This window comes from Aspergillus homomorphus, assembly GCF_003184865.1.
Source record: "Aspergillus homomorphus CBS 101889 unplaced genomic scaffold BO97scaffold_32, whole genome shotgun sequence".
Taxonomy (NCBI): Eukaryota; Fungi; Ascomycota; class Eurotiomycetes; order Eurotiales; family Aspergillaceae; genus Aspergillus; species Aspergillus homomorphus.
The window spans coordinates 289,540-311,809 of NW_020291918.1; the positions used below are offsets into that span (position 1 = coordinate 289,540).

Consider the following 22,270-nt stretch of genomic DNA (forward strand, 5'->3'; position numbering starts at 1 on the left):
AGCATCCATTCGAGAAAATGCTCTTAGTCGCCGCATCTTTGCTTTACCCACTCTAAATGGTAGATTGTGATCGGCCTTAGCTTGAATCTAGGACCGTGACCATAGATGAAACCCAGTAACTGACCATCGTCATTGCCCGTCTCGCTTACCCTTCCATACCCGAAGAAATCAATCTCGTCATGGCATGGCAGCGGAGAGAGACCGTCAGTCGCTCAGCTCTCAAGTTCACCAACTTGTAGTCGGGAACAATGATGTGCTGGATGACAGCCACCAGCCATGGACAAATACACGTCATACTGGGATTATAACCCCCGATCCCAGTTCAGACTCTGGAAGGGAGGTTTCTATCCTGTGAGTTAGACAATCCTTCGACTCCGACCGGAGACTGAGACTGACGAAGGGGGTGAAATGGGCGTGCTCGCGGTGAGACAGAACATCCAGCAGTTCCGGCCTTGAAACAGAACAGATCGGATTTATTATCGAAAATGAGCGTCGATATTGCAATGACACCTACTTCATGCCTAACGATGAGCCAGAACAGGCCCGGCTGACCATTGTTCATCAAATTTATCTTACCCTGCTGGACGGCCAGCTAACCACCGTTCCGCTCGCATCTCAGATGCCGCACGTTCTTGACATCGGTACAGGGCCCAGCGATTGGGCCATTGAGATGGGCCGCACATACCCAAATGCCACCATTGTCGCCTCTGATATTGGCGTGTTTGATCAGAGTCTTGGCCATGTCGACCTTCCCAATCTGTACTTCCAGCTTGACGATGCCCGTGACGAATGGGCTTATCGTGACCCTTTCGACGGTACCTCGAAGTAGCCGATTTTGACCCCGCCGCCGAGACCGAACTTGACTCAATGGCCTCGTTGCCGTCAGACTCATACTTTCGACTCTATCGTTCGACCCTTCGTGCTGCCGCCGACGCTGCAGGTACCCCTCGCGACTTGAGCCATCTTCGCGCTTCGTTGTTTCGTGCGGCGGGCTTTGTCGATATTCATATTCATGAATACCTGATTCCCATCGGTCTACGGCCGAAGGATGCGGCGCCAATTCGCACGCTGGGCAAGATGGGCCTGGTCAGTCTCCTCGAGGGATTGGAGGCATTCTGTCTGCGGCCTCTCACTGCAACCTACGGCTGGATGATAGGGGATGTGCTCCATCTCTGCGACCAGTTGCGCTCGGAACTCTTAACCATGGAGCATCGGGTGACGGCGCATGTGAAGATCGTATCGGGACGGAAGCCTGTAGCACCGTAGCTGACGGGTGTATCAGTAGATCGCAACAAGCCACCTCAAAATGCCAATCACCGGATCCACTAGTGCGATTCCTTTCTCGAAAACGCGAGTCGACGCGGAGAAACCGTATGAGATGGTTTTAGGGGGTGAGGGGAGAGAAAGGGGAAAGAGGCTGGCCCGCTTTCCCACAGCAATAATTCTTCTATGCACGATGAGATAGATGTAGAGTGATATCTTTACAAAGAACGAACACAAAACCAAGCCAAAACCGATGCTTTTGAGGCAACCAAGAGAACGCCCATCCGACCCCCAATGCAATCAAACAAGGCTGGATATCTTCAAGATAAGCAATGAAAGCAAATGCATCACAACTGGAACTTGGTGCGGGTTTTCTCCATGCCACCCTTCCATTCCCACTCTTGACCGCTAGCCCGTTGGATACCCTTATCGATACGGCGCAGCTTGAGTGTGAAGCGGGGTCCCAGCTCCTGCATACCAGCCCGGATGCCCTCGGCACCCTTCATCTCTTTACCATCCGCGCCAACCACAGCTTTTTCGGTCTCTCGCTTATCCCGGAAGACATAGCGGTGACGGCGAAAGAAAAGATAATCGCGACTATTGAGAACGGTGACGACTTGCCGGCCTTGTATTTCCGGCTGGGCGGGGAACAGAGTACGGAACAGATGGGCTGTCAAGAGACCCAGGGGAGTGCGGAAGTTGTTGAGAATGAGCTCGGGCCAATGCTCGGTGGCTCTGCCGTGTCCAGGAATGCGTTTGCCCTCAACCCAGTTGGTCATGGAGAAGTGAAACATGGGGCCAGTCGGGAGGTGAACAATGTCCAGGCCGGTAGGCTTTTTCTGGTCTTCACGCAGGATGACTAATGCGGTGTAGTTTCGATTGGAGGCGAATTTGGCAATCTCGCGGATGGAGAACTGGTGAGCGAATCGGTGACGAGTGCGGCGGACGTAGTGCGAGTTTGGGAAGAGATCGGTGAGCAACTCAGCCTCGTGGTGAAGGGTCGAATTAAGAGAGGTGGTGATGAGGATCTTGGGAGAGGCGTTTTCGAGGTTGAACAACGAGGGGAATTTGGCGGCCAGCGCATCGGGAACAAGACTGAGGTTGGTGCTCTTGGTCGATTGCGACGGGCTGGTCGCACGCTCGGTAGCCGAAGGAAGAGCCGATTTGCGCCGTCCTCGAGAGTCGTCCTCCTTCTCATCTTCTTCATCGTCCTCTCCGTTGTCCTCCTCATCACTGCTGGCCAGCATACTGTCGACGTCATCCTCCTCCTCCTCCTCTTCGCCGTCCTCGTCCTCCGACTGCTCCGCATCTTCCAAAGGTCGGTTCAACTCATCCTCTTCTTCTTGCTTGCGCCTCTTGATGCGCTCCACATCAACGCTCAGTCCCAACCCATCCTCAACGTCACTGTCAGCCTCGTCCCACACCCGCTTCCGATCAATGGTAAGCGGAATGTTGCGCTTCAACCGTTCTTCCCTCAAGCGGGGGTTCTTAGCCTCTTCCTTCTTAAATGCATACCGTTCGGTGCGGCGAGCGGAATCCTTGGCGCGCTTTCTCTTGATATGGATCATCTGACGACGTAGTTTATTGCGTGGTTTGAGCTCCATGCTGGCGTCGGGTGGAGGCCTGGAAAGACCTTTTCTGGAACCCATGTCGGCGAGTCTATCGGCAGCTTCTCTGAGTCGATTCGTGTGAAGATCAACCTAGCCTGGGTGTGAGAACCTATCCATGCAGGAAAAAAAAAAAAAAAGAATAGAAGCCGGGGGAATGGTCTCGGGGTCGGAACAACACTTTCCGGCGGTGAGCACTCCGTACACGGTACTAAAAGTACTACTTATTTAATAACCGACCATACCCGATCGGGCAATTTGCGTGGAAGTCACGGGTTTTGATTCCTTTGCAGCCAGCGAGCAATCGACGATCCGATTCATTTCTCTATCTACGTATCGTATCTACTCAATTGTTTCAAGGCTGTGTCAAGTATCATCCCTCCATTTCAACCAGCGACTTCATTGCTGGTCTGACGTGGTGGATGACTCACTCGCAGCATTTCTCTCGTCTTTCTTCTTCGCTCCCTCTTCGTCTCGTCTCTCCTCCTCTCCTGTTTCGGCCGCCGCCGCCGCCGTCGTCTTCTTTTCTTCCCCGCTGCCGCCGCCCACTCTTTCTTCTTTCTTCACTTCCTTCCACTGCCCCTCTTCTCTCCTCGACCCCCGCGATTGTCGCCCCCTCCTCCCGATTTTTCTCCAATACCCCCATCGCTCTCAAGAAATTTGTCGCTCACTTCAGCAGCAGTCGGACGATTAAAAAAGAAATGGCTACGATCAATACCAAGACCGGTCAGGTCGTTGACCGGAGTGTCTTGGATTCTATGCTGCGCCGCCGTCTCTTCTACACCCCCTCTTTCGAGATCTACGGCGGTGTCTCCGGTCTTTACGACTATGGCCCACCTGGCTGTGCCGTTCTGAACAACATTGTCGATCTCTGGCGCAAGCATTTCGTGCTGGAGGAGGATATGCTAGAAGTCGACTGCACGATGCTGACCCCGCACGACATCCTCAAGACCAGTGGTCACGTCGAGAAGTTCGCTGACTGGATGTGCAAGGATCCCAAGACTGGCGAGATTTTCCGGGCTGACCATTTGGTCGAGGAAGTGCTTGAGAGCCGTCTGAAGGGCGACAAGGAGGCTCGTGGCCAGAAGGTCGAGGTGGACGAGGAGAAGGAAGCCAAGAAGAAGCGCAAGTCCAAGCAGACCAAGGCTGTGAAGCTTGACGATGCCGTCGTCAAGGAGTACGAGGAGGTCCTGGCTCAAATCGACAACTTTGACGGCCCTGCTCTCGAGAAGATTATCACCAAGTACGATATCCGCAACCCGACCACCGATGGCAACCTTCTTCCTCCGGTGGCCTTCAACCTGATGTTCCAGACCTCCATTGGCCCTAGCAGCAACATGCCTGGTTTCCTGCGTCCCGAAACCGCCCAGGGTCAGTTTCTCAACTTCCACAAGCTGTTGGACTTCAACCAGCAGTCCATGCCCTTCGCCTCTGCCTCGATCGGCAAGTCTTTCCGTAACGAAATTTCCCCCCGCGCTGGTCTTCTGCGTGTGCGCGAGTTCTTGATGGCGGAAATTGAACACTTCGTTGACCCTGAGGGCGGCAAGAAGCACTCACGCTTCGCTGAGGTCAAGGATGTTGAGTTGTCTCTACTCAACCGTGACGTGCAACTGTCCGGACGTACCGAGACTGAGAAGATGACCATTGGCAAGGCGGTCGAGTCTGGACTCGTGGATAACGAAACCCTGGGTTACTTCTTGGCTCGCATTCAGCTTTTCTTGCTCAAGTTGGGTGTCGACCCCAGCAAGCTTCGTTTCCGCCAGCACATGGCCAACGAAATGGCTCACTACGCAGCTGACTGCTGGGATGCTGAACTGCAAACCAGCTACGGGTGGATTGAGTGTGTCGGCTGTGCCGACCGCAGCGCTTATGATCTGACGGTGCACAAGAACAAGACTGGGGCACCCCTGGTTGTGCGCGAACCTCGCGCCGAGCCCTTGAAGATCGAGGAGTGGCAGATTGACTTGGACAAGAAGAAGTTTGGGCCCCGCTTTAAGAAGGATGGCAAGGTGGTTGAGGCCGCCATTGAGGCCCTGACTCAGGACTTTCGGGAGAAGCTTTCTCTGGATCTCGCGCAGAAGGGTAAGATCGAGGTGCCTGTTGAGGGTGTCGGCGCCGGCTCAGTCGAGCTGGACAGTGAGTTGATCAAGATCGAGAAACGTACGCGGGTGGAGAACGTGCGCGAGTATACCCCTAACGTGATCGAGCCGTCTTTCGGCATCGGGCGGATCTTGTACAGCATGATGGAGCATGTCTACTGGTCTCGTGAAGGTGATGAAGCTCGTGGTGTAAGTTTATTTCCTCTTTGTCTTCCTAATTGCTGTACTTGCCGGATGCTTTGACTAATTGCGAATTTGGCATGTAGGTCTTGTCCTTCCCTCCTGCAATTGCTCCGACCAAGGTACTGATCGTCCCTCTGTCGACACACGCCTCCTTCACGCCCCTGAGCCAGCGCTTGATGATGTCTCTGCGCCGGATGGGTATCTCCAACCGGGTGGATGACTCTTCCGCCAGTATCGGTAAGCGCTATGCACGCAACGACGAGTTAGGTACTCCCTTCGGTATCACTGTCGACTTCCAGTCGGTCAAGGACAACACCTTCACTCTCCGTGACCGTGACTCAACGAAGCAGGTTCGTGCCAGCGAGACAGAGATCTTGCAGGCCCTTAAGGCTCTGGTGGATGGCGAGGAGACGTGGGAGGACATCCGCAAGCGTCTACCGGAGTTCACTGGCCAGGAGGTTGAGTAGACAACATAGACTCAGCATTTCCGTCTTCTTAGATTAAAAAAAAAGTCCATGTCATATCAGTTCTCCATCTACATTCAAATGGGCGTAGTAGATTGTAGCGCCAAGAGAAAGCCATCCGCGGCCGGGAACAACGTCATGACCAGTTGGCGTCTGTTACTCTTCAATCCGTAGCCCTTGCATTTTCATCCACTTCATCGCTCATTTGAAATTTATTCTCTCGTTCCTCCTCTTCCCTTCCTCCTCAGATACTCCTCTGGTCACTTTTACTCTATCTGATCATCATCCTCCTCTCTCTGTCCTCATTCTTTGCGGGCTGTCTAACGTCTTCCCTCGCCAAGCATGGCGCCCTCCATCCCCTCCGCCAAGTTGACCCTTTCCTGCCCTCTCTTCGCCGCTGATTTCGACCCGCGCAATTCCGGAGTTCTGCTCGTTGCCGGTGGAGGAGGCGAGGGTCGCAGTGGAGTGGGAAACAAAATCGCAAGTCTGCCTTGTCGCCCCCTCGGCTCTTTCCTGTGGCTCGTCATGCTAACGAACGCCCCTCTCGCCCAACAGGTCCTTCTCGATTCCTCCAAGCGCCAAACACTCTCGCCAGTCGTTGATATTGAATTGTCACGCAATGAAGATTCAGTGACTTCCCTGGCAGCTGCACGGCCGAATGAGAGCTCGATCATCGCCTTGGCTGGCATCAACAGTTCCGTTGAAGAACAGAAGCGCGATAACAATCAACATTTACGGTCCTTTCGCATCGATTATCCACCGCGCAAAGCTATCTCCGGGCCCGATGAGGTAGATGGGCCGTCGGAGGACAAATCATCTGACGCGGCGACTCCCGGAAAAACAACACCTCTGTCCCGCGCTTCGCTCTTCCGCACCGTCAAAGGCTCAAAACCCTCCGACACCTACCAACGGCTTCTGCGCCTCTCCCCATGGAGAGCTAGTGCGCGGTCCCCTCGAGTGGGTGCCATCGCCACTGGCCTGGCGGCAATCGGCGAGATAGTCTTCTTTAGCGTGACAGCAACACCTGGGCAATCGGACGTTATCGGTCGAATCCGCCTAGGCAGCGATGAGGAAGCGGAGGATATCGATATCATCGACCTGAACGATGAAGATGGTACATTTCGTTTTGCTTACACCAACGGCATGGATCTTTTTGTAGGCCAGATTACTGCCCAAACCCGCTCCAATGCTTCACCGGACGTGCAGTGCGTTTATACAACACCGGCCCCGGAGAAGCGATCTCGGACTAGATCCAAGTTCCGGGCGTTGCGCTTCCTTTCGCCGACCAGTCTCTTGCTCCTGCAGAATGCTCCTGACCGTAAAGGTTGTGAGCTCATGATTATAGATCTTCGGAATGCACTCGCTACAACTCCGACGGGAAAGACACAGGAGCAGAAGGTTACTGGGAAAGCAGCCATCATCCGCCGCAAAAAGCTCCGTAGGACTATCAAGATTGGTCTGGGCCTAGATATCTGCCTTCTGGGCTCTGGGAGCGACGACTCGATGAATCAGCAGCAGCAGGCCATTATCGCAGTCACGGGAAGCGACCAGTCAATTGAACTTCTGACGCTCGAGTTCGATCCGCTCAGCAGCCGAGGCGGCTATGGCGCTCTACGTCGCTATACGACCCTCCTCGACGTACACCCTTTCTCCATGACCAAGCTCTGCTTCGCTCCCTTCTACCCGCCTACGCATCCTGTCTCAGCCGAGACTCCTCCGCAGTACATCAAGCTGGCCTCGGTTAGTATGGGCAACACGGTTGTTGTCCACACTCTTCCACTCTTGCCCTGCCCTCCCACAAGCCGCCATCCTCGCTACGTCTTGTCCATGCCCGGTGAATCTGAGATATGGACCAATTTCTCTAGCGGCTTTGCCGCCCTTCTCTCCATCTTCATCGTCTGCTTCGTCCTGCAAGCCTTTACCGAGATCCGGGGGGCCATGCCTCCTTATCTCGGCGCTACGGATTGGCTACCCCCGCATATCCGGGAGGCTGTGGCTCGGCCGTATTACTCTCCCTCTTCTCCCCTTGCGCCATCTCCTCTCCCTCCCCCGGAGCTGTCTACTTCATCCCCGGAACCGAATGTGGCAGCCAAAGCCCCGGCCCACCAAGTCTCTGACTCATACGCATCCCCATCTCCCTGCCCCATCCCTCTCCTCAGATCAGGTGAGCAGCCGTCCTTCATCTCCTGGGACCCAGACACAAACCTACTGCTCGTCAACTCTGCTCCAGCGGATTCCGTATCATTCTATCGCCGTTGGCGAGACGTCGGAGAGGCTGACCGCGCCTGGTGGATCCATGAGCTCACACAAGCATGCTACGGTTCCATTTCTGAGTCCGACTTAGAGTCCAGGTTCGCGGCGGACGATGACGCGGCTCAGAGCGGCGTGTTTTTCGGCGAGTTGTGCCCTACCAGGCCGGCTGGAGATCGGTCCTGACCTTTTTGGTTACTCTCTTCTGCACCTGTTCTTCGCGGTTGTTTCTAGTCTCCCGCCATCTCACATAATCCCCGTGTGCTTAGGAGATATACGCCAAGGGTTAAGGGCAAGGTGAGTGCGATACTGAGACCGACGTCCGTCTGCCTCGTGTTGACGGATAGGATATGACGGAATGATGATGGAGGGTCGGGTGGTTTATACCTTCATGCACTCGCTTGGTTGTTGCCGCAGTGGAAGCAGGTCGCCTGAACATTTTTACTTCAGAGCCAAACCATCGATTGCGATTGATTGTGGTCTTCTTTCTTACATATCTACTTGCCTATCATCCTGTGCTGTATTTACGATTGCACGTTAGGGAGCCTGTTTTGCTATGATATATCTTTGCAATCTCGCATTACAATACTGAAACAAGCCGAGGATATGGAATTAATTATTTTGTTGGGATCTATGTCCGTCCCCTGTTCTGGGAGTCGCGTGCTAGGCGACTACATACCCGCTCTATTGCATCAACCTTTGTTCCTCATGATTTCGACGGCTCTACCTCGAGCATGCCAGCGGGGTTGACCAAGCTATCCTGTCATGGATTCGTTGACTGACGTAAACATGTGGGAAAGTCAATTTAAGGACAATAGAAGTGAAAAACAACATCTCCTGGGCTGTCTATCATCCACCCTCCCTTTTTTTTTCCGCGCCGACTGTTCACTTTTTGTTTTAGAAGTCCACCCCTGTTCGGCACAGTCGGCCTTATTCGCTAAAGCAAACGAAACCACTTAGGCTATCCACGCATCATGCTGTTCCAATGTTTGAACAGACTTGAGCAGGGACAATCAGCAGAGGTTGTTCCCAATCAGCACCGCGCAGCGGGAAAGTTGGGCGGGCCGAATAATGAAAATTATGCACAATTGTAGAATGGAGAAGAAGGCAGCAAGGGCCAAGGGCCATCGAAGGGGCCGTAAAGAATGGGCACCAATGTCAAAAACGCCGAAGTATCCATGCCAAGTCCGCGCACAAGACGAAGCGATGTAATGTTTGGATATCACGAGAATATATTGGATTGCGATGCAGCTCGTCAAGGGGTGTAGCAAAATCAACCGGGGGTGCGTAGATGTGACCGATATGTGCGGGGAAACAAGATTTGGTTTAAATCATCGAAGCGGTACCGAGAGTGAGCACCGTGCCAATTACGACCAGCGCGGGGACCTCTCTCATTGTCGCTTACTGTCCGCTGTTCTTCTTCCAGCGAAGCAGTTCTGCGAGGCTAGCCAGACTGCATCCCATCTTGAGGAACTCGTGTGCCAACAGCTCATCCGCCGTAGCACGGCTACGGACGTCCACGCAGAGGCAAACGCTGAGGAAGGATTTAAGTTCTTTGCTGAGCTTTTCGGGCTTCTTCAGACGGGGAGTGCCGTTGGTGGCGATGAGATACAACGCTTTGAGGGGCTCCTCATTCAGGTACGGAGGCTCGGACTCAATCATCTCGATGGCCATGATGCCCAATGACCAACAGTCGACCTTAGGTCCGTATTCTTTCTGTTTAACAACTTCAGGGGCCATCCAATACGGGGTACCAACCATGGTAGCCCGCTTGCTCTTCGACTCTGTGAGCTTGGCGCAGAATCCGAAGTCGGCTGTTGCGGGAGAAATGGGGTCAGTTAGCGGGAAACGAAAAATCAATCCGACATGCGCCTGGATTTTGGTCGCCACTCACTGATCTTGACATGGCCGGCTCGGTCCAAGAGCACGTTGTCACTCTTGATGTCACGATGAATAATGTTCTGGCTGTGTAGATGAGCCAACCCTTTACAGGTCTAGGAGAACATGAGTTAGTGTCCATTGCAAGGGGCGGCGGTAATTGCAGCGTACCTCCAAACAGATGGTGGCGATTTGATCTTCCTGGATCACCTGGTTGTTATCGATTACATCCGTCAAAGCACCTCCCTCCATGAATTCCATAACTACCCACAGCTCGTTGCTCTGCTCTTGCAAGAACGAATCAAGGAAGTTGACAATGTTGGAATGTTGGCTGTCCTTCATGACAATGATCTCGTTGACAATGAGCTCCTTGCGTGGCTGGCTGCGCAGATCCATCTGCTTGATGGCTACTTGGGTTCGCGGGCCATATTGACGGTACAGCTCACGTGCAACTGGAGACGTAGCGTGCTCCTTGACCCGAGCCACATACACAGAGCCAGAGGCACCTTGTCCAATTTTCCGCTGCTTACTGTAGGACTCATTGGGATTATCCTTCGAAACAACGGATCGCAAGCGATCCATGACCTCGTTTTCACTCATAGCCGACATGCGTACCTCCCTCTGCCGGGGTTCTGCCTTCTTCGTCAAAGCCGCTTCAGCTTGACGAACTCCATCTGGCACGTTGGTTTTGCCAATAGCCTGTTTGTTCGCAATATTCAATGGCTTCACCGGCTGCACCGGCGCTGGAAGCTTGCTGGGGGGCGGCCCTTGAGCCTGCTGCGTCTTGGTGCCGTTGTTGGGGGCTCGCGTAGCTTGGGTCTGGGGCGGGTATCTTGAGCTAGGCGAAGCCTGCTCGGTCCGGCCATTGGCATAATCCCCGGGTCGCTGCCCGGCCGTAGGCGCGGAGGGTGCTGGGCGCTGAGCAGTCAATTGGCGCGCCTGGTCGGGACGAGAAGAGCCTGGAGCTTGCGGGGCGGGGCGGCTGGGCTTGTAACGATCATCCGATGATCCATACCCTCCCAATTCCTGCTTCGCCAGGGGTACGCGAGTCTTGGGCAAGGAGGCATTATAAGCATCCTGCTCGTATCTACTCTGCTCCTCTTCTCGCTGACGCGCCCGACGAGCCTCTTCCTCTACGCGCCGCCGCTCCTGGTCCGCAAGCTCGTTCATCCGCTCCAATTGCTGCTGCTGCTGCTGCTCCGCAGCGCGATCAGATTGCGCGGGCGACGAGGCTGGCGAACGGTTGGAGTACGACTGGCTGGTATCCAACCGTTGCGCGGGAGCGGGCGGTGGTGGGCGAGGCGGCGCGATGGAATTGCCCACGGAGGTGTTGCTATATGGTTTAGCCTGCTGAGTCGGGGGAGAGGCCAAGCCGGCGTAATACTGCGGATTCTGCTCGCGCATCTTAATGTCGGAGTAGAACTCGAGAACCTCGATGACAGCCTGGGGGTTGTTCTTATAATCTTCCTTGGTGATGGCAGACGCAGTCAATAGCTTTTCCCACTCCGGAGGCAGTCCCACGAAAGCGCCTGTGCGCGGATCGAAGCCGACATGAACACGATGACTGAAGTTGGTTGGGTTGCTCACACCACCCATCCCGGGACAGCGTTCATATATCTTGTCAATCCAATCGTAAATCTCGTCGTCGCTTTTGACTTCGCAGGTAATGCTCTTAGTGGGCACATCGCGGGTGATTAAGGCCGCCTTTGAATTCGCATCTTTGGGATTGGCGAGCCGCAGAATCTCGAAGGCCATGCGTGTATCCTCCGAGCGCGAGACTCCAGTGACCGCGGCTAGCGGGATGGATAGAACCACCTTGCCTGTCTCATTCTTCAAGAAATCGAGACGAAACTCGCGCAGGATCAGATACCGCTGGTTCCATGTTGCCAGAAACTTGTCCTCCTTGCAACGAACATAGCCTTCTTTGATCACGGCAACGCCTCCTTGGCCGGATTGTTCAGTCTTGGTACGCGTGAGAGTGGGTGTGCTAGTGTTTGGAAATAAGGATAAATTGGCGGGACCGGGAGTGCTGGGGGAGTTGAGACTCATTTGGCTGAATGAGGTGGCTACGGTCGGGTTGGTGGGCAAGTTGAGCTTTGGCCGTTCGGCGGGAGGGCGGGGGGCAGGTCCCGGGTTCATGAACTGGTCGGGGGAGTACATTCTGCGGCCGCGTCAACAGCGCCCTTGAAGGATAGTACGCACCGGTGGTCTAGGATTGAAACGGAGTTGAGGGCTAAAATGACAGAAGAGTTAGGGAGGGGAAGGGGGACCTGCTTACTTTTCATAAGAGAGCGCCCGAGTTTGGCGGAGGGGGGAGAGAGGCGTCAGGGGTTGCTGGGCCTCACGGGACCGCGCAGGGGAGGGGGGCAAGTCCGAATAAGCCAGACGGGGCTGCGATGCGATTCCCTGCAGAATTGTCAGTAAACTCGCATAAATTCAACCCATTGAGTATATCACATGCAGGGGAACTCGGAGCGGCCGAGAGGCGAGGGAAAGAAGATATTAAATTGCATGCGCATAGCATCAACGCCCGCCGGTACAGCACATCGTGGGGTGAATATGTATGTCCGAAAGAGTGATTACGATGAAGACTTGGGGGCGGGGGAAGAAGATCGGTTGGAGGAAAAGAGAGAACGAGGGAAGGGTATAGCAAATACCCTAATCGCAAAGGCAGTCTGTCGAATTACCTGTTCTTGAAAAGCCTCAGCGAGCGTGAAGGACACACAGCACGTCTCGAGGTCGCTCCCCCGAAGTCTAAACGGGGTGAGGACTGGCCGTGGACACGATGTAGAAGGGATGCAGCTTGCAATGTAATGGGCACAAATAATTATAACACGACGCGAAAATTATGGAAAGAGCCCACAGACACAAAAGACAAGAAGAAGAAGAAGAAGAAGAAAGAGGGCGAGGAGAGAAAGGAAGAACAAGAGGAAAGACGTAGAGGAAGGAAAAGGGAGAAAGCTGAGAGAGTAAAGGGGATGGATGGATGGATGGATGATGGACGATGGGAGGGGGATTGATTAGTCGTGATTATCGCCGTTTCACTACCATCGGGCGGCTTCTATTTTACCTCTCCTTCTCTGTTCTCAAAGGGGGGAACTCTTTTCCCGCTCCTCCTCCACTGATTCTGTGTTTCAGCTAGTATTAGACAATAATTCTCAATATTGTCAATTGTACATACATAATCCCTCTTTATCCTGCTTAAACCTTTCCGCAGATTCAGTCTCTCTGTTCGCCCTAAATCGCAATTCCAGCACCAAGGCAACTACCATATATTTGTCTACCCATCCAAAGGGACAGACAAATAGGCCAGCCTGCATGCATGCAAGACAATATCGATTCAAATGAATAATCTTGATTCTCTCCCCCGGATGTCTTGGGAGGTTTCACTTTTCAAACCTAATTCAGACCGACTTGACATGCGCCCATCACAAGAATAACAACAAATCAAACGCCGAGCCCATTCAGGGAGCTAGGGAGTCGACTTAGGCCAGTGATATCGGCAAAGAGATCCTCCATTGGAAGTGGCGAACCGAATGGAGCCTTCTAGTTAGGGCGTGCGCGCGAAGAGAGAAGGGAGAGGAAGAGAGAGAAGCAAGAATGCATGACTGCCCGCTGCTGCGCTTGCTCTATCGGTTGATATCACATCAGACCCTGTTTGTATTTCTCGTTTTGATTGGAGGGAGATCCGTGAAGGTCAGGTCCAGAATGAAAGAACTATCTGGTACACATGTGAATGGGTCATGGAGGATGAACAATTCAGGCACAATCTCACCATCAGACTCCTACTGGACTTGATTCGAGACCGATGTTGCAACGCTTGCAGGGAAACACAACCAACCTAACCTCAACTATGCACCTTCCAAAAATTGTTCAAGGCTCTGAGTTAGCCGAGAGCCAGGTGAGAGAAATTGATGCTGCTAAATTGCCTGCCGACCTCGGGAGAAGATTTCATTACATCATTGACCAAGATCTCGACAATGAGGTGAGGCATAACCATAGTCAGACTGAACGGTACTCCATAGTCTACCCATAGATATAGCTTTCTTTTGCCGAGTAAATAAGAACAGGGTGAAAGAGGGCCAACCAAGAGTCAATTGTGGCTCGCCAGGGTGACTCACCCACCGGTTCATTGCTGTTTTCTGGCATGAGTACAATCGATGGCCCTCCACCGGAACCTGCCGTGCTTCCAATCATTACTAAACGCCGACTATGTTGACTTGAGACTTGCTTGATTGGTATATCTTGTATAGAATAGGAAACCCGAGTTTAGGCTAGGGCTATGTTCTGGAAAGCCTGGAATTATATAGCCTATTCATGGAAATTCATGCCCTGCCTGTGCCTGTCCCAAACAGCATAGTCGAACAGAGCCATCAGCGATCCTCACCGAATGGATGATTGAACTTCAATAATCCATTAAGTCCACCCACCCAACCGTCATGTGCCTCTCCACCAGTGATCCTCCGCATTACACATGGCACCCCCCCTTGCCATTCATTTTTACCGTGCCGCATCTCCTCATTCCACACTCGCGCCTCCATCCCAGCCGTCATCCCTTGACTCATGTTCACCCCATCGATGCTGACCTCCAGCTCACGTCCGCGATTCTTCTCGCTCAGACGTAGTGTGATTGGAGTACTCGACGGTAGCACCAACGGCCGGAAGCTCAAGCTTCGAGCACAGATTGGTGTCAAGAGCACGGCAGGGACGAGAGGGTGTACGATACTGCCGCCACTGCTCAGGCTGTATGCTGTGCTTCCTGTGGGCGTCGATATGATAATCCCATCGGCCACCGCCTCCGTCAGAAAGCGACCACCGACGTAGACATCGACTACCGCCAGATGCGGCTCTTTACCGCGGTGCAGCAGCACCTCATTCATAACATAAAGCCCCCGACGGTCCCAAATGCCCGGCAGAGGGTTCGAAGATGCTTCTTGCCGTATCGGCTGTCCATCGGCCGTGAAAAGTCCCACCTTCAGTCGGTTGCGCATAAGTATTCGAGCCCCCCGCGTCAGACCCATGGACTTCCCCCGTACCGATGACCAGCCCGTCGGGCCCACGTCTTGATCCAGTGATTCATCGTCGGCCGTCGGTCGCACATCACCTAACACTGTTGCGCGATCTCCTACGCCTGCTCCAGACATGTAGACTTCACGGAACGCTCGCTTATACTCGGGAAACTTCCATTCACTGAGAAATCCAAGCGTGCCCATGCTGAAGGAGAGCATTGGGGGTACATTGTAGCACGTCGCGAATAGCGATGAAGCATGTAAGATAGTCCCATCTCCTCCCAGGGTAACGGTCAGATCCACCTTTTTATGTAGTGCTGGTCGGAGGCGGTCCAGAGAGGCAGTATAGACGGGGTCGTGCAGTGATGCATGGACTTCCTCAGCTACTTTAGGTTCAAGGATAATTGATATCGAAGGGTAGGTAGACGTGGCATGACTACAACACCATGGAAGTCAGTACGGGTCGGTAGTCCTGCTAGTGGCATGGTAAGGAGCCATAATACAGGTGTCATACTTAGCGAATTCCACAAGAGCTTCAGTCACTGCTGGAACACAGTCCTTCTTCACGACAAGGATGTTGCGCGGCGGCGCTGGCCATTGAAGGGACAGTAGATCGCCCACTTGCGATTCTAGTTGAGGAGCACTCCAAGTCAGCGATTGCTCATGCATGCCGCATTGCAATAACGCACACCTTGATAGCCCGGTATGGCTCGCTGAGGGAGTATCGCAATGTCCCTGATCTCGTATAGCCGCGAGGACGAGGAGAAGCTTCGCATCAATGACAACCGGCCGGGATACCCGGTCCGAAAGGACCGGACTCGCAGGACTGCAAATTGCATATCAGAGGAGGGTATGCCTCAAAAAGACCAAGAGCATCCTTCCGCAAGAGAGTTTGAAGTCAGTATCATTATTGAAGCCGAAAGAGACAAGAGCGCTCACTCTAGATAGACCGATTCATTGCTCCGCGGCAGCATCTGCGGAAGACAAATTATACCGTGAGACAAATAAGTCTTCAAAGGTAACACGCTCTTTCGCTGTAAACCCAGTAGTATCTTCCCAAGAGAAAAAAAATAGTGAGTAGCATCCGGACAGAAAAAGCATCGCAGAGTCCCCGGACTCGGCCTGGTTGACCGCCCGCAGTCGGAGGGACTCATCTCACTACTGACCAGGAACTCAGCGGGACTGACGTATTGACACCGTCTAGTTGTTTAAGTGAACTAATACAGTTTAGGTTAAGTCATCTTCCAGCTTTCCCCATCCGGTGATTGACGGAACTGCCGCGCAGTGAGAGGCTCCCGTATAAATAGGATTGCCGGTTTCCCATACAACTCAAAGACGAGGAACCAAACCTCCTTCTTCCTGGTTTGGGCATGGTTTGACCCAGATCTGTCTAATCTGTACCTTATTTTCTCGATCCGGCTTGTGGTATTATCGGAGCTTGGAGGTTTCCCCGAGCTTTGTCCTTTCCTGGACTCATTTTTAGGCTTGAGCGGGCCCTCTGTGTTCTCCTGGTGAGTTTGGGTCGACACCGCTTTTCTCACTCGCATTTATTGTACAATCCTGCTCGCGTGACCATGACATGGGCGAAGTTGGTCTGATTTTTTTTTCTGAATCTCAGGCTTCCCCGACCGGAAAAGTGCTACACTGTGCCGGCAAGGTCCCTTGGCTGTCGCGCCGATCTTGTGCCATCATGGAGTCCGACCTTCGTCGGCGGAAGCATATGAACGTGGCAGCTTCCACAAGTGATAAGCATCACACTTATACTGGTGCGGAACCACGCCTGAAGCATGGCCTCGCCATGCAAGTGTTTCGCTCTCTCTTGCTCGCAACATGGTTCAACTGCTGTTGCGTCGCTATTTTAGCGACCCAGGTCATCGGCTCTCCGCTCTATCTAATCAGCAAAGATCACTACTATGCATATATGGCATACACTAAGCAATCATTCGGGCTGGTAATTACAGCTCTCACGCAGTGGGGCTGTCCAACAGTTGTGCGCGTCAGCGGAGACAAGAGTGTGCGGGATCAGATTCACCTGGCGGAGGATGGACGGCTAAAGACAGATTTCCCGGAGCGACTGGTGATGATCGCAAATCACCAGGTCTATACAGACTGGATCTATCTGTGGTGGGTCGCATACACAAACCAGATGCACGGCCGCATTTTCATCATCCTAAAAGAATCCCTCAAATATATTCCCATCATCGGCCAAGGTATGACCTTCTACGGCTTCATCTTCATGGCTCGGAAGTGGCTCTCGGACAAGCCGCGGCTCCAACACCGGCTGGAGAAATTGAAGACGCAGCACTCAGGGTCCCTGTCGAGTTCCCCACAGTACGATCCTATGTGGCTGCTGATCTTCCCCGAGGGAACGAATCTTTCAGTCAACACCAAGCGGCGGAGTGCGGAATATGCGGCTAAACAAGGGATTCCATCTTTGAAACATGAAATCATTCCCCGATCGACTGGTCTTCTCTTTTGCTTGCAGCAACTGCGAGGGACCGTGGAGTGGGTTTATGACTGCACTGTGGCCTACGAAGGGCCTCCGTAAGTGGAACTCGGCATGTCTCTACCTGTTTTCTCATGAAGCTCTAACCGGCTCTATTCATTCTTACAGAAAGGGCAGCCTACCAGACAAGTACTTCACACTCCGCTCAACTTACCTACAAGGTCGACCGCCGACCTCTGTCAATATGTATTGGAGACGCTTTGCAGTGGCAGACATTCCGCTCGATGATCAACACGATTTTGATGCCTGGCTCCGAGTTCGCTGGGCCGAGAAAGACCAGCTTTTGGATGAGTGCTTCGAAACAGGTCGATTCCCGACCGACTTGGGAGGCTCTATCGTCGTTGGTTCTGGGTCGCCAGAGCAGGCGTACGCGGCGGCGAATGGATATGCTGAAACCCAGGTTCGACTGGGTCACTGGGCTGAATTGGGCCGGATATTCATGGTTTTGGTGGGCACCGCCTTGCTGTGCAAGCTGCCCAAGCTATTTGGAATATATTGAGCCCGTGTGAGGGCCCGTCGCAGTGAATGGAGTTCTTAGAATGGTTGGGAATTTGAGCAATATCATGAAATGAGGCGATGCACTAAGAGCTACGACTTCTCTCCTATTCTTGTACTTACTTGATGATGATGTGCATTATTAGGACTAGACCCTGCATAATTAATTGCGAGCCGTCAATTCATGTTCATGTGTCCCCAAGCGTTAGTGTGCTCGGAAAAAATGTAAAGTGAAACCGAAACAATCGCTCTATCACCGCATCATAAATACAAGACATACTGGGAGTGACGGTGAGTGGACTCCCCAGCCACACTGCGTGGCGGTGCAACTCTTCCGGCCTCAGTTTCCGTCCGTCTCCAACTCTATTCCATCCCATCCTGGTCAATGTGCCTGTTCGCCAGTCTTCACCTTTACCAATCCATCCAGTCGTCTAAAATTCGAGCGAACAGCTACAATCACGTCCAGCGACTCCCTTACTGCTGCCAATCTGAGAGCGCTCTTCTTGCTTGCCCGTTCAGTGAGAGGAATCCCTTCGTCGTGCCCGCTCAAGTTATCGGTTTAAACTCGAACATGACATGAACTGAGCTGTGTCTCTAATAATCCAAGCGCCTTCAACATTCCCTGGTTTCTTTTCCGCTCTACTTATTGAGGTATTGCATCTCATCTCGCCATGGCGTCCCTCTCGAATGGTCACGCCAATGGTACCAACGGTGATGCTCTGCCGGCAGCGAAGTCGCTAGCTAATCTTCGCTTCTCCGACATACCTTCCGCAATCGATATCCCTGCGTCGACTCTTGACAGTGAGGTCGAAGTCAGTCTTGAAATCCTTCCTGATGATCCTACCGAGCTGTGCACCCTCCTGGAGAACGAAAAAGCCGCGAAAAATTTCTGGGTGACTATTGCGCTCGCGTACGCAAAACAAAACCAACTCGACCATGCGATCGACATTCTCAATAAAGGGCTGGCCTCTGTCGGCCACGGGGCAATCAAGGAAAAACTTGGACTGTTGGGTTGGGTCTGCTGGCTGTTGATGCTCAAGTGCCGACAAGCGCCCCGTGTCCTGAACGATTCCGAAATATACACAGATTCTAAGACCAAGGACTATTACCTACAACAAGCTACATCTACGTTGAACGAGGCCTCAAGGCTCAATCCAGCTTTTCCCCCACTTTTCTTGGCGCGAGGTGTTCTGTCTCTCTTGCGCGCGTCGATGCACCCTCTCCGACCGACGCGTACGGGGGGTATCGATACCTCAGAACGGGCTGAGTCACTACGTCAGGCACTCAAGTGCTTTGATGAGTCGTTGAAGGCTTTTGGTGGTCGCAACGTGATGGCGATTCTTGGTCATGCACGTGCACAGTATATGTTGGGTCGGTATGCAGAAGCATTAGAAGGGTACCAGAAGGTATTGGTGAAGATGCCCGGGCTGAGGGACCCCGACCCTCGCATTGGAATTGGCTGTTGTCTATGGCAGTTAGGATTCAAAGAGCAGGCGAAAGCTGCTTGGGAGCGGGCACTTGCATTGGTGAGTGGATTCTACTGTAGGGTGGGGGAGAAGAACTTCTGTTCTAACTCGTATGCAATATATAGAACCCTGATTCGAAAGTCGCCAACATTCTTCTTGCTGTCTATTATCTATACGACAGTTCCCGGCACTCCACCACAGATCCAGCGTTCGGTTCTTTGTACAAGGTGGCTATGACACAGTACACGCAAAAAGCATTCAAACTGGACAAAGAGTATCCGATGACATGCGCCCTCTTTGGCAGTTATTTCCTTTTGCGTAAGTCTTACAGCACCGTCGAGAGTCTGGCACGCAAGGCGATTCAACAAACGGATGTGATGCCGATCGCAAGTGATGGTTGGTATCTACTCGGTCGCAAAGCACACTACGAAGGCGATCTCGTTCACGCAGCAGAATATTACAATCGAGCAGATCAGGCCCGCGGAGGCGAGCAAGGTTATCTACCTGCCAAATTAGGTAACATACAGATGCAGGTTTCTAACAGCAAGGACCTCGACGGCGCCAAGTTCCGGTTGGAAAAGATCATTCAACAGACTAAGAACCCGGAGAGTATGATTCTGCTCGGTGCCCTCTATGCAGAGGAAGTGTTTCGAGCCAGTGGGAAAGACGACAAGTCCCCGGAAGCGAAGAAAGCCATTGGGCTTCTGGAATCTGTTCGTGCTCTCTGGAAGGACGAGAGCAAAAAGGTTCAACCCGATGAGTCGGTCCTGGTGTATCTGTCCCGCCTGTACGAGCAGGCCGCCCCTGAGAAGAGCATGCAGTGCCTCACTCAATTGGAGGAAATGCAACTTGCGGAGATACCTGAAAAGGAACGCCCCGAAGGAGTGGATGATGCGGAGCAGGTTAAAGCTGCCCTTCGCAAACAATTACCTCCACAGCTACTTAACAATATGGGATGCTTTCTATATCAAGCGGAGAAGATTGAGCTGGCTCGGACTATGTTCCAATCGGCTCTGGACGCTTGCATGAAATCCCAAGAGAAGGAGGGCGAGCTCGACACGGACGCCCTAGTGACTACTATTAGCTACAATCTGGGTAGAACCTATGAGGCTGCTGACATGCCAGACGAGGCTAAGAAGGTGTACGAAGGCCTACTTGAGCGCCATGCTGACTACACAGAAGCCAACGCGCGATTGACGTACATTGCTCTCCGCCAGAGTCCGACTGATGAGGGTCCTAAGAAGATGGCCAAGCTGTACGAGGCCGACGCGACGAACCTCGAAGTACGGGCTCTGTTCGGCTGGTACCTGAGCAAATCGAAGAAACGTGCGGCCAATCTGGCGGAAGATCACGAGCAGCGACACTACAAACATACGCTGCAATACTACGATAAGCATGACCGGTACTCACTAACTGGAATGGGCAACATTCATCTGTCGACGGCGCGCGACATGCGGCGGGACACCGACCAGGACAAAGAGAAGCGGCGAAAGATGTACGAACGTGCGGTGGAATTTTTCGACAAGGCCCTGCAGCTGGATCCACGAAATGCATACGCAGCCCAAGGTATCGCGATTGCGCTTGTGGACGACAAGAAGGACCATGCCTCGGCGGTGCACATCTTCTCCAAGGTCCGGGATACATTGCGCGATGCTAGTGTCTACCTGAATCTCGGTCACGTCTACGCAGAGTTGCGGCAGTTCACACGATCGATTGAGCATTACGAAGCTGCTCTGTCCCGCGACCGCGCTCGCGACGCACAGATCCTGGCCTGCCTGGGCCGTGTCTGGTTGCTGAGAGGTAAACAGGAACTGAGCCTGCAGGCCATGAAGACAGCCCTGGATTACGCTCAGCGCGCTCATGCGGTCGCGCCGGGCCAGGTTCACCTCGAATTCAACATTGCCTTCGTGCAGAACCAGATCGCCTCCTTGACATACGGTCTCCCGGAGACGCAAAGAACAGTACAGGACGTGCAGGATGCAGCGGACGGACTTCACGTTGCGGTAGAAACGTTCGGTCGGATTGCCCAAGCGAAGAACCCGCCTTACCCTGCTAGTGCCTTGGAGCAGCGTGCGAACATGAGCCGCACAATCATTAAGCAGCTCGAGCGTGCCCTGCAGAGCCAGAAGGACTACGAGGAAAAGAACGCGGCTAAGCTCCAGCAGGCGCGTGAGGCGCGGGAAGCGGAGATCCGGCGTCGAGAGGAGGAGGTGCGCAAGGCGCAGGAGGCCGAGCGGGAGCGTAAGCAGCGGATTGCCGAGGAACGTCAGCGCATGATTGAAGAGGCACAGCGACTGGCAGAGCAGCGCGCGGAGGAGGAACGTGCTCGCGAAGAGGCGGAGCTGACCACCGAATCTGAGACTGGGGCCAAGGTGAAGCGCAAGAAGCGCACAACCTCGAAGCGCAAGAAGAAGGGCACCGACGACTTCATCAACGATGGTGGGGACTCGCCCCGCCGAGCGAGGAGCAGTGAGCCTGAAAGCGAGGGCGAGACGGCGCCAAAGAAGCGTCGGCGCCTAGAGCGCCGGGCTGGCGGCAAGGTGCAGAGCAAATACAAGAGCAGCGAAATGGTAGTGGACTCGGATGACGAGGACGACGAGGCGATAGCTCCAGCGGACGAGGATCAAGCAATGCGTGACACCGGGGCGGACAATGAAGATAAGGAGGAAGACGTGGTGCAGCGCCGGCGGGCCAAGGCCACGAGGCGCGTAGCTGATGACGATGACGACGAGGATGAGGACGATGATGCAGAGGTCGCCGCTTCCGTGGCTGAAACGGGCGCAGGATCGGGGGCTGAGCCAGAGGAAGGCGCGAGCGCAAGGGGCGAGGAAGGAGATGCTGCTGTTGGGGGCGATAATGAAGGCGATGATAACGATGATGACGGGCTCTTCAATGACGATGGGGAAGAAGATACCGCGATGCAGGACGATGAGTGAGGTCTGTTATCGCGTTGGGTTGGGTTGGGTTGGGTTGGAATTAATGGTTAAGGTGGGGGGGGGGGGGGGGGGGTGGAAGATAATCGGTGGAGGCAGTGGAAAGAATAAATCAAT

At 53.6% G+C, this 22,270-nt stretch overlaps 9 protein-coding genes across 9 annotated transcripts; 5 read left to right on the forward strand and 4 right to left on the reverse strand.

Annotated features, from left to right (window-relative positions):
• Positions 1 to 184: 184 nt before the first annotated feature.
• Positions 185 to 1,266, forward strand: BO97DRAFT_436393 (uncharacterized protein; the record flags this gene model as incomplete). The annotated part of the gene is made up of 3 exons (XM_025697784.1): positions 185 to 351; positions 433 to 815; positions 887 to 1,266. The coding sequence occupies 3 exons, from the start codon at positions 185 to 187 to the stop codon at positions 1,264 to 1,266; spliced, it is 930 nt and encodes a 309-aa protein (XP_025549256.1).
• Positions 1,267 to 1,415: 149 nt separating this feature from the next.
• BO97DRAFT_407209 (rRNA-binding ribosome biosynthesis protein RPF1) lies at positions 1,416 to 2,968 on the reverse strand. Its single transcript, XM_025695593.1, has one exon. It carries the CDS (start codon positions 2,910 to 2,912, stop codon positions 1,611 to 1,613), a length of 1,302 nt encoding a protein of 433 aa, XP_025549257.1. The 5' UTR covers positions 2,913 to 2,968; the 3' UTR covers positions 1,416 to 1,610.
• A 603-nt stretch (positions 2,969 to 3,571) lies between these two features.
• On the forward strand, positions 3,572 to 5,619 carry BO97DRAFT_416361 (glycine--tRNA ligase; the record flags this gene model as incomplete). Its single annotated transcript, XM_025696434.1, has 2 exons — positions 3,572 to 5,158; positions 5,236 to 5,619. The coding sequence occupies 2 exons, from the start codon at positions 3,572 to 3,574 to the stop codon at positions 5,617 to 5,619; spliced, it is 1,971 nt and encodes a 656-aa protein (XP_025549258.1).
• Positions 5,620 to 5,798: 179 nt separating this feature from the next.
• On the forward strand, positions 5,799 to 8,493 carry BO97DRAFT_373434 (uncharacterized protein). Its single transcript, XM_025692906.1, has 2 exons — positions 5,799 to 6,096; positions 6,172 to 8,493. Exons 1-2 carry the CDS (start codon positions 5,959 to 5,961, stop codon positions 8,050 to 8,052), a joined length of 2,019 nt encoding a protein of 672 aa, XP_025549259.1. The 5' UTR covers positions 5,799 to 5,958; the 3' UTR covers positions 8,053 to 8,493.
• A 774-nt stretch (positions 8,494 to 9,267) lies between these two features.
• BO97DRAFT_350333 (serine/threonine protein kinase CLA4) lies at positions 9,268 to 11,904 on the reverse strand (the record flags this gene model as incomplete). Its single annotated transcript, XM_025691949.1, has 3 exons — positions 9,268 to 9,680; positions 9,761 to 9,860; positions 9,916 to 11,904. The coding sequence occupies 3 exons, from the start codon at positions 11,902 to 11,904 to the stop codon at positions 9,268 to 9,270; spliced, it is 2,502 nt and encodes an 833-aa protein (XP_025549260.1).
• A 296-nt stretch (positions 11,905 to 12,200) lies between these two features.
• On the reverse strand, positions 12,201 to 12,719 carry BO97DRAFT_373436 (uncharacterized protein; the record flags this gene model as incomplete). Its single annotated transcript, XM_025692907.1, has 1 exon — positions 12,201 to 12,719. A coding segment is annotated over one exon (221 nt), but the record flags the coding sequence as incomplete, so codon positions are not given.
• A 1,254-nt stretch (positions 12,720 to 13,973) lies between these two features.
• Positions 13,974 to 15,890, reverse strand: BO97DRAFT_407213 (NADH kinase POS5). Its single transcript, XM_025695594.1, has 3 exons — positions 15,693 to 15,890; positions 15,268 to 15,630; positions 13,974 to 15,189 (listed from the first exon to the last, which is right to left on the reverse strand). The coding sequence occupies exons 2-3, from the start codon at positions 15,420 to 15,422 to the stop codon at positions 14,118 to 14,120; spliced, it is 1,227 nt and encodes a 408-aa protein (XP_025549262.1). The 5' UTR covers positions 15,423 to 15,630; positions 15,693 to 15,890; the 3' UTR covers positions 13,974 to 14,117.
• Positions 15,891 to 16,473: 583 nt separating this feature from the next.
• BO97DRAFT_350366 (lysophospholipid acyltransferase family protein) lies at positions 16,474 to 17,758 on the forward strand (the record flags this gene model as incomplete). The annotated part of the gene is made up of 2 exons (XM_025691951.1): positions 16,474 to 17,297; positions 17,368 to 17,758. The coding sequence occupies 2 exons, from the start codon at positions 16,474 to 16,476 to the stop codon at positions 17,756 to 17,758; spliced, it is 1,215 nt and encodes a 404-aa protein (XP_025549263.1).
• Positions 17,759 to 18,142: 384 nt separating this feature from the next.
• Positions 18,143 to 22,169, forward strand: BO97DRAFT_444989 (putative RNA polymerase II transcription elongation factor (Ctr9)). Its single transcript, XM_025698509.1, has 2 exons — positions 18,143 to 19,280; positions 19,346 to 22,169. Exons 1-2 carry the CDS (start codon positions 18,426 to 18,428, stop codon positions 22,154 to 22,156), a joined length of 3,666 nt encoding a protein of 1,221 aa, XP_025549264.1. The 5' UTR covers positions 18,143 to 18,425; the 3' UTR covers positions 22,157 to 22,169.
• Positions 22,170 to 22,270: the final 101 nt, after the last annotated feature.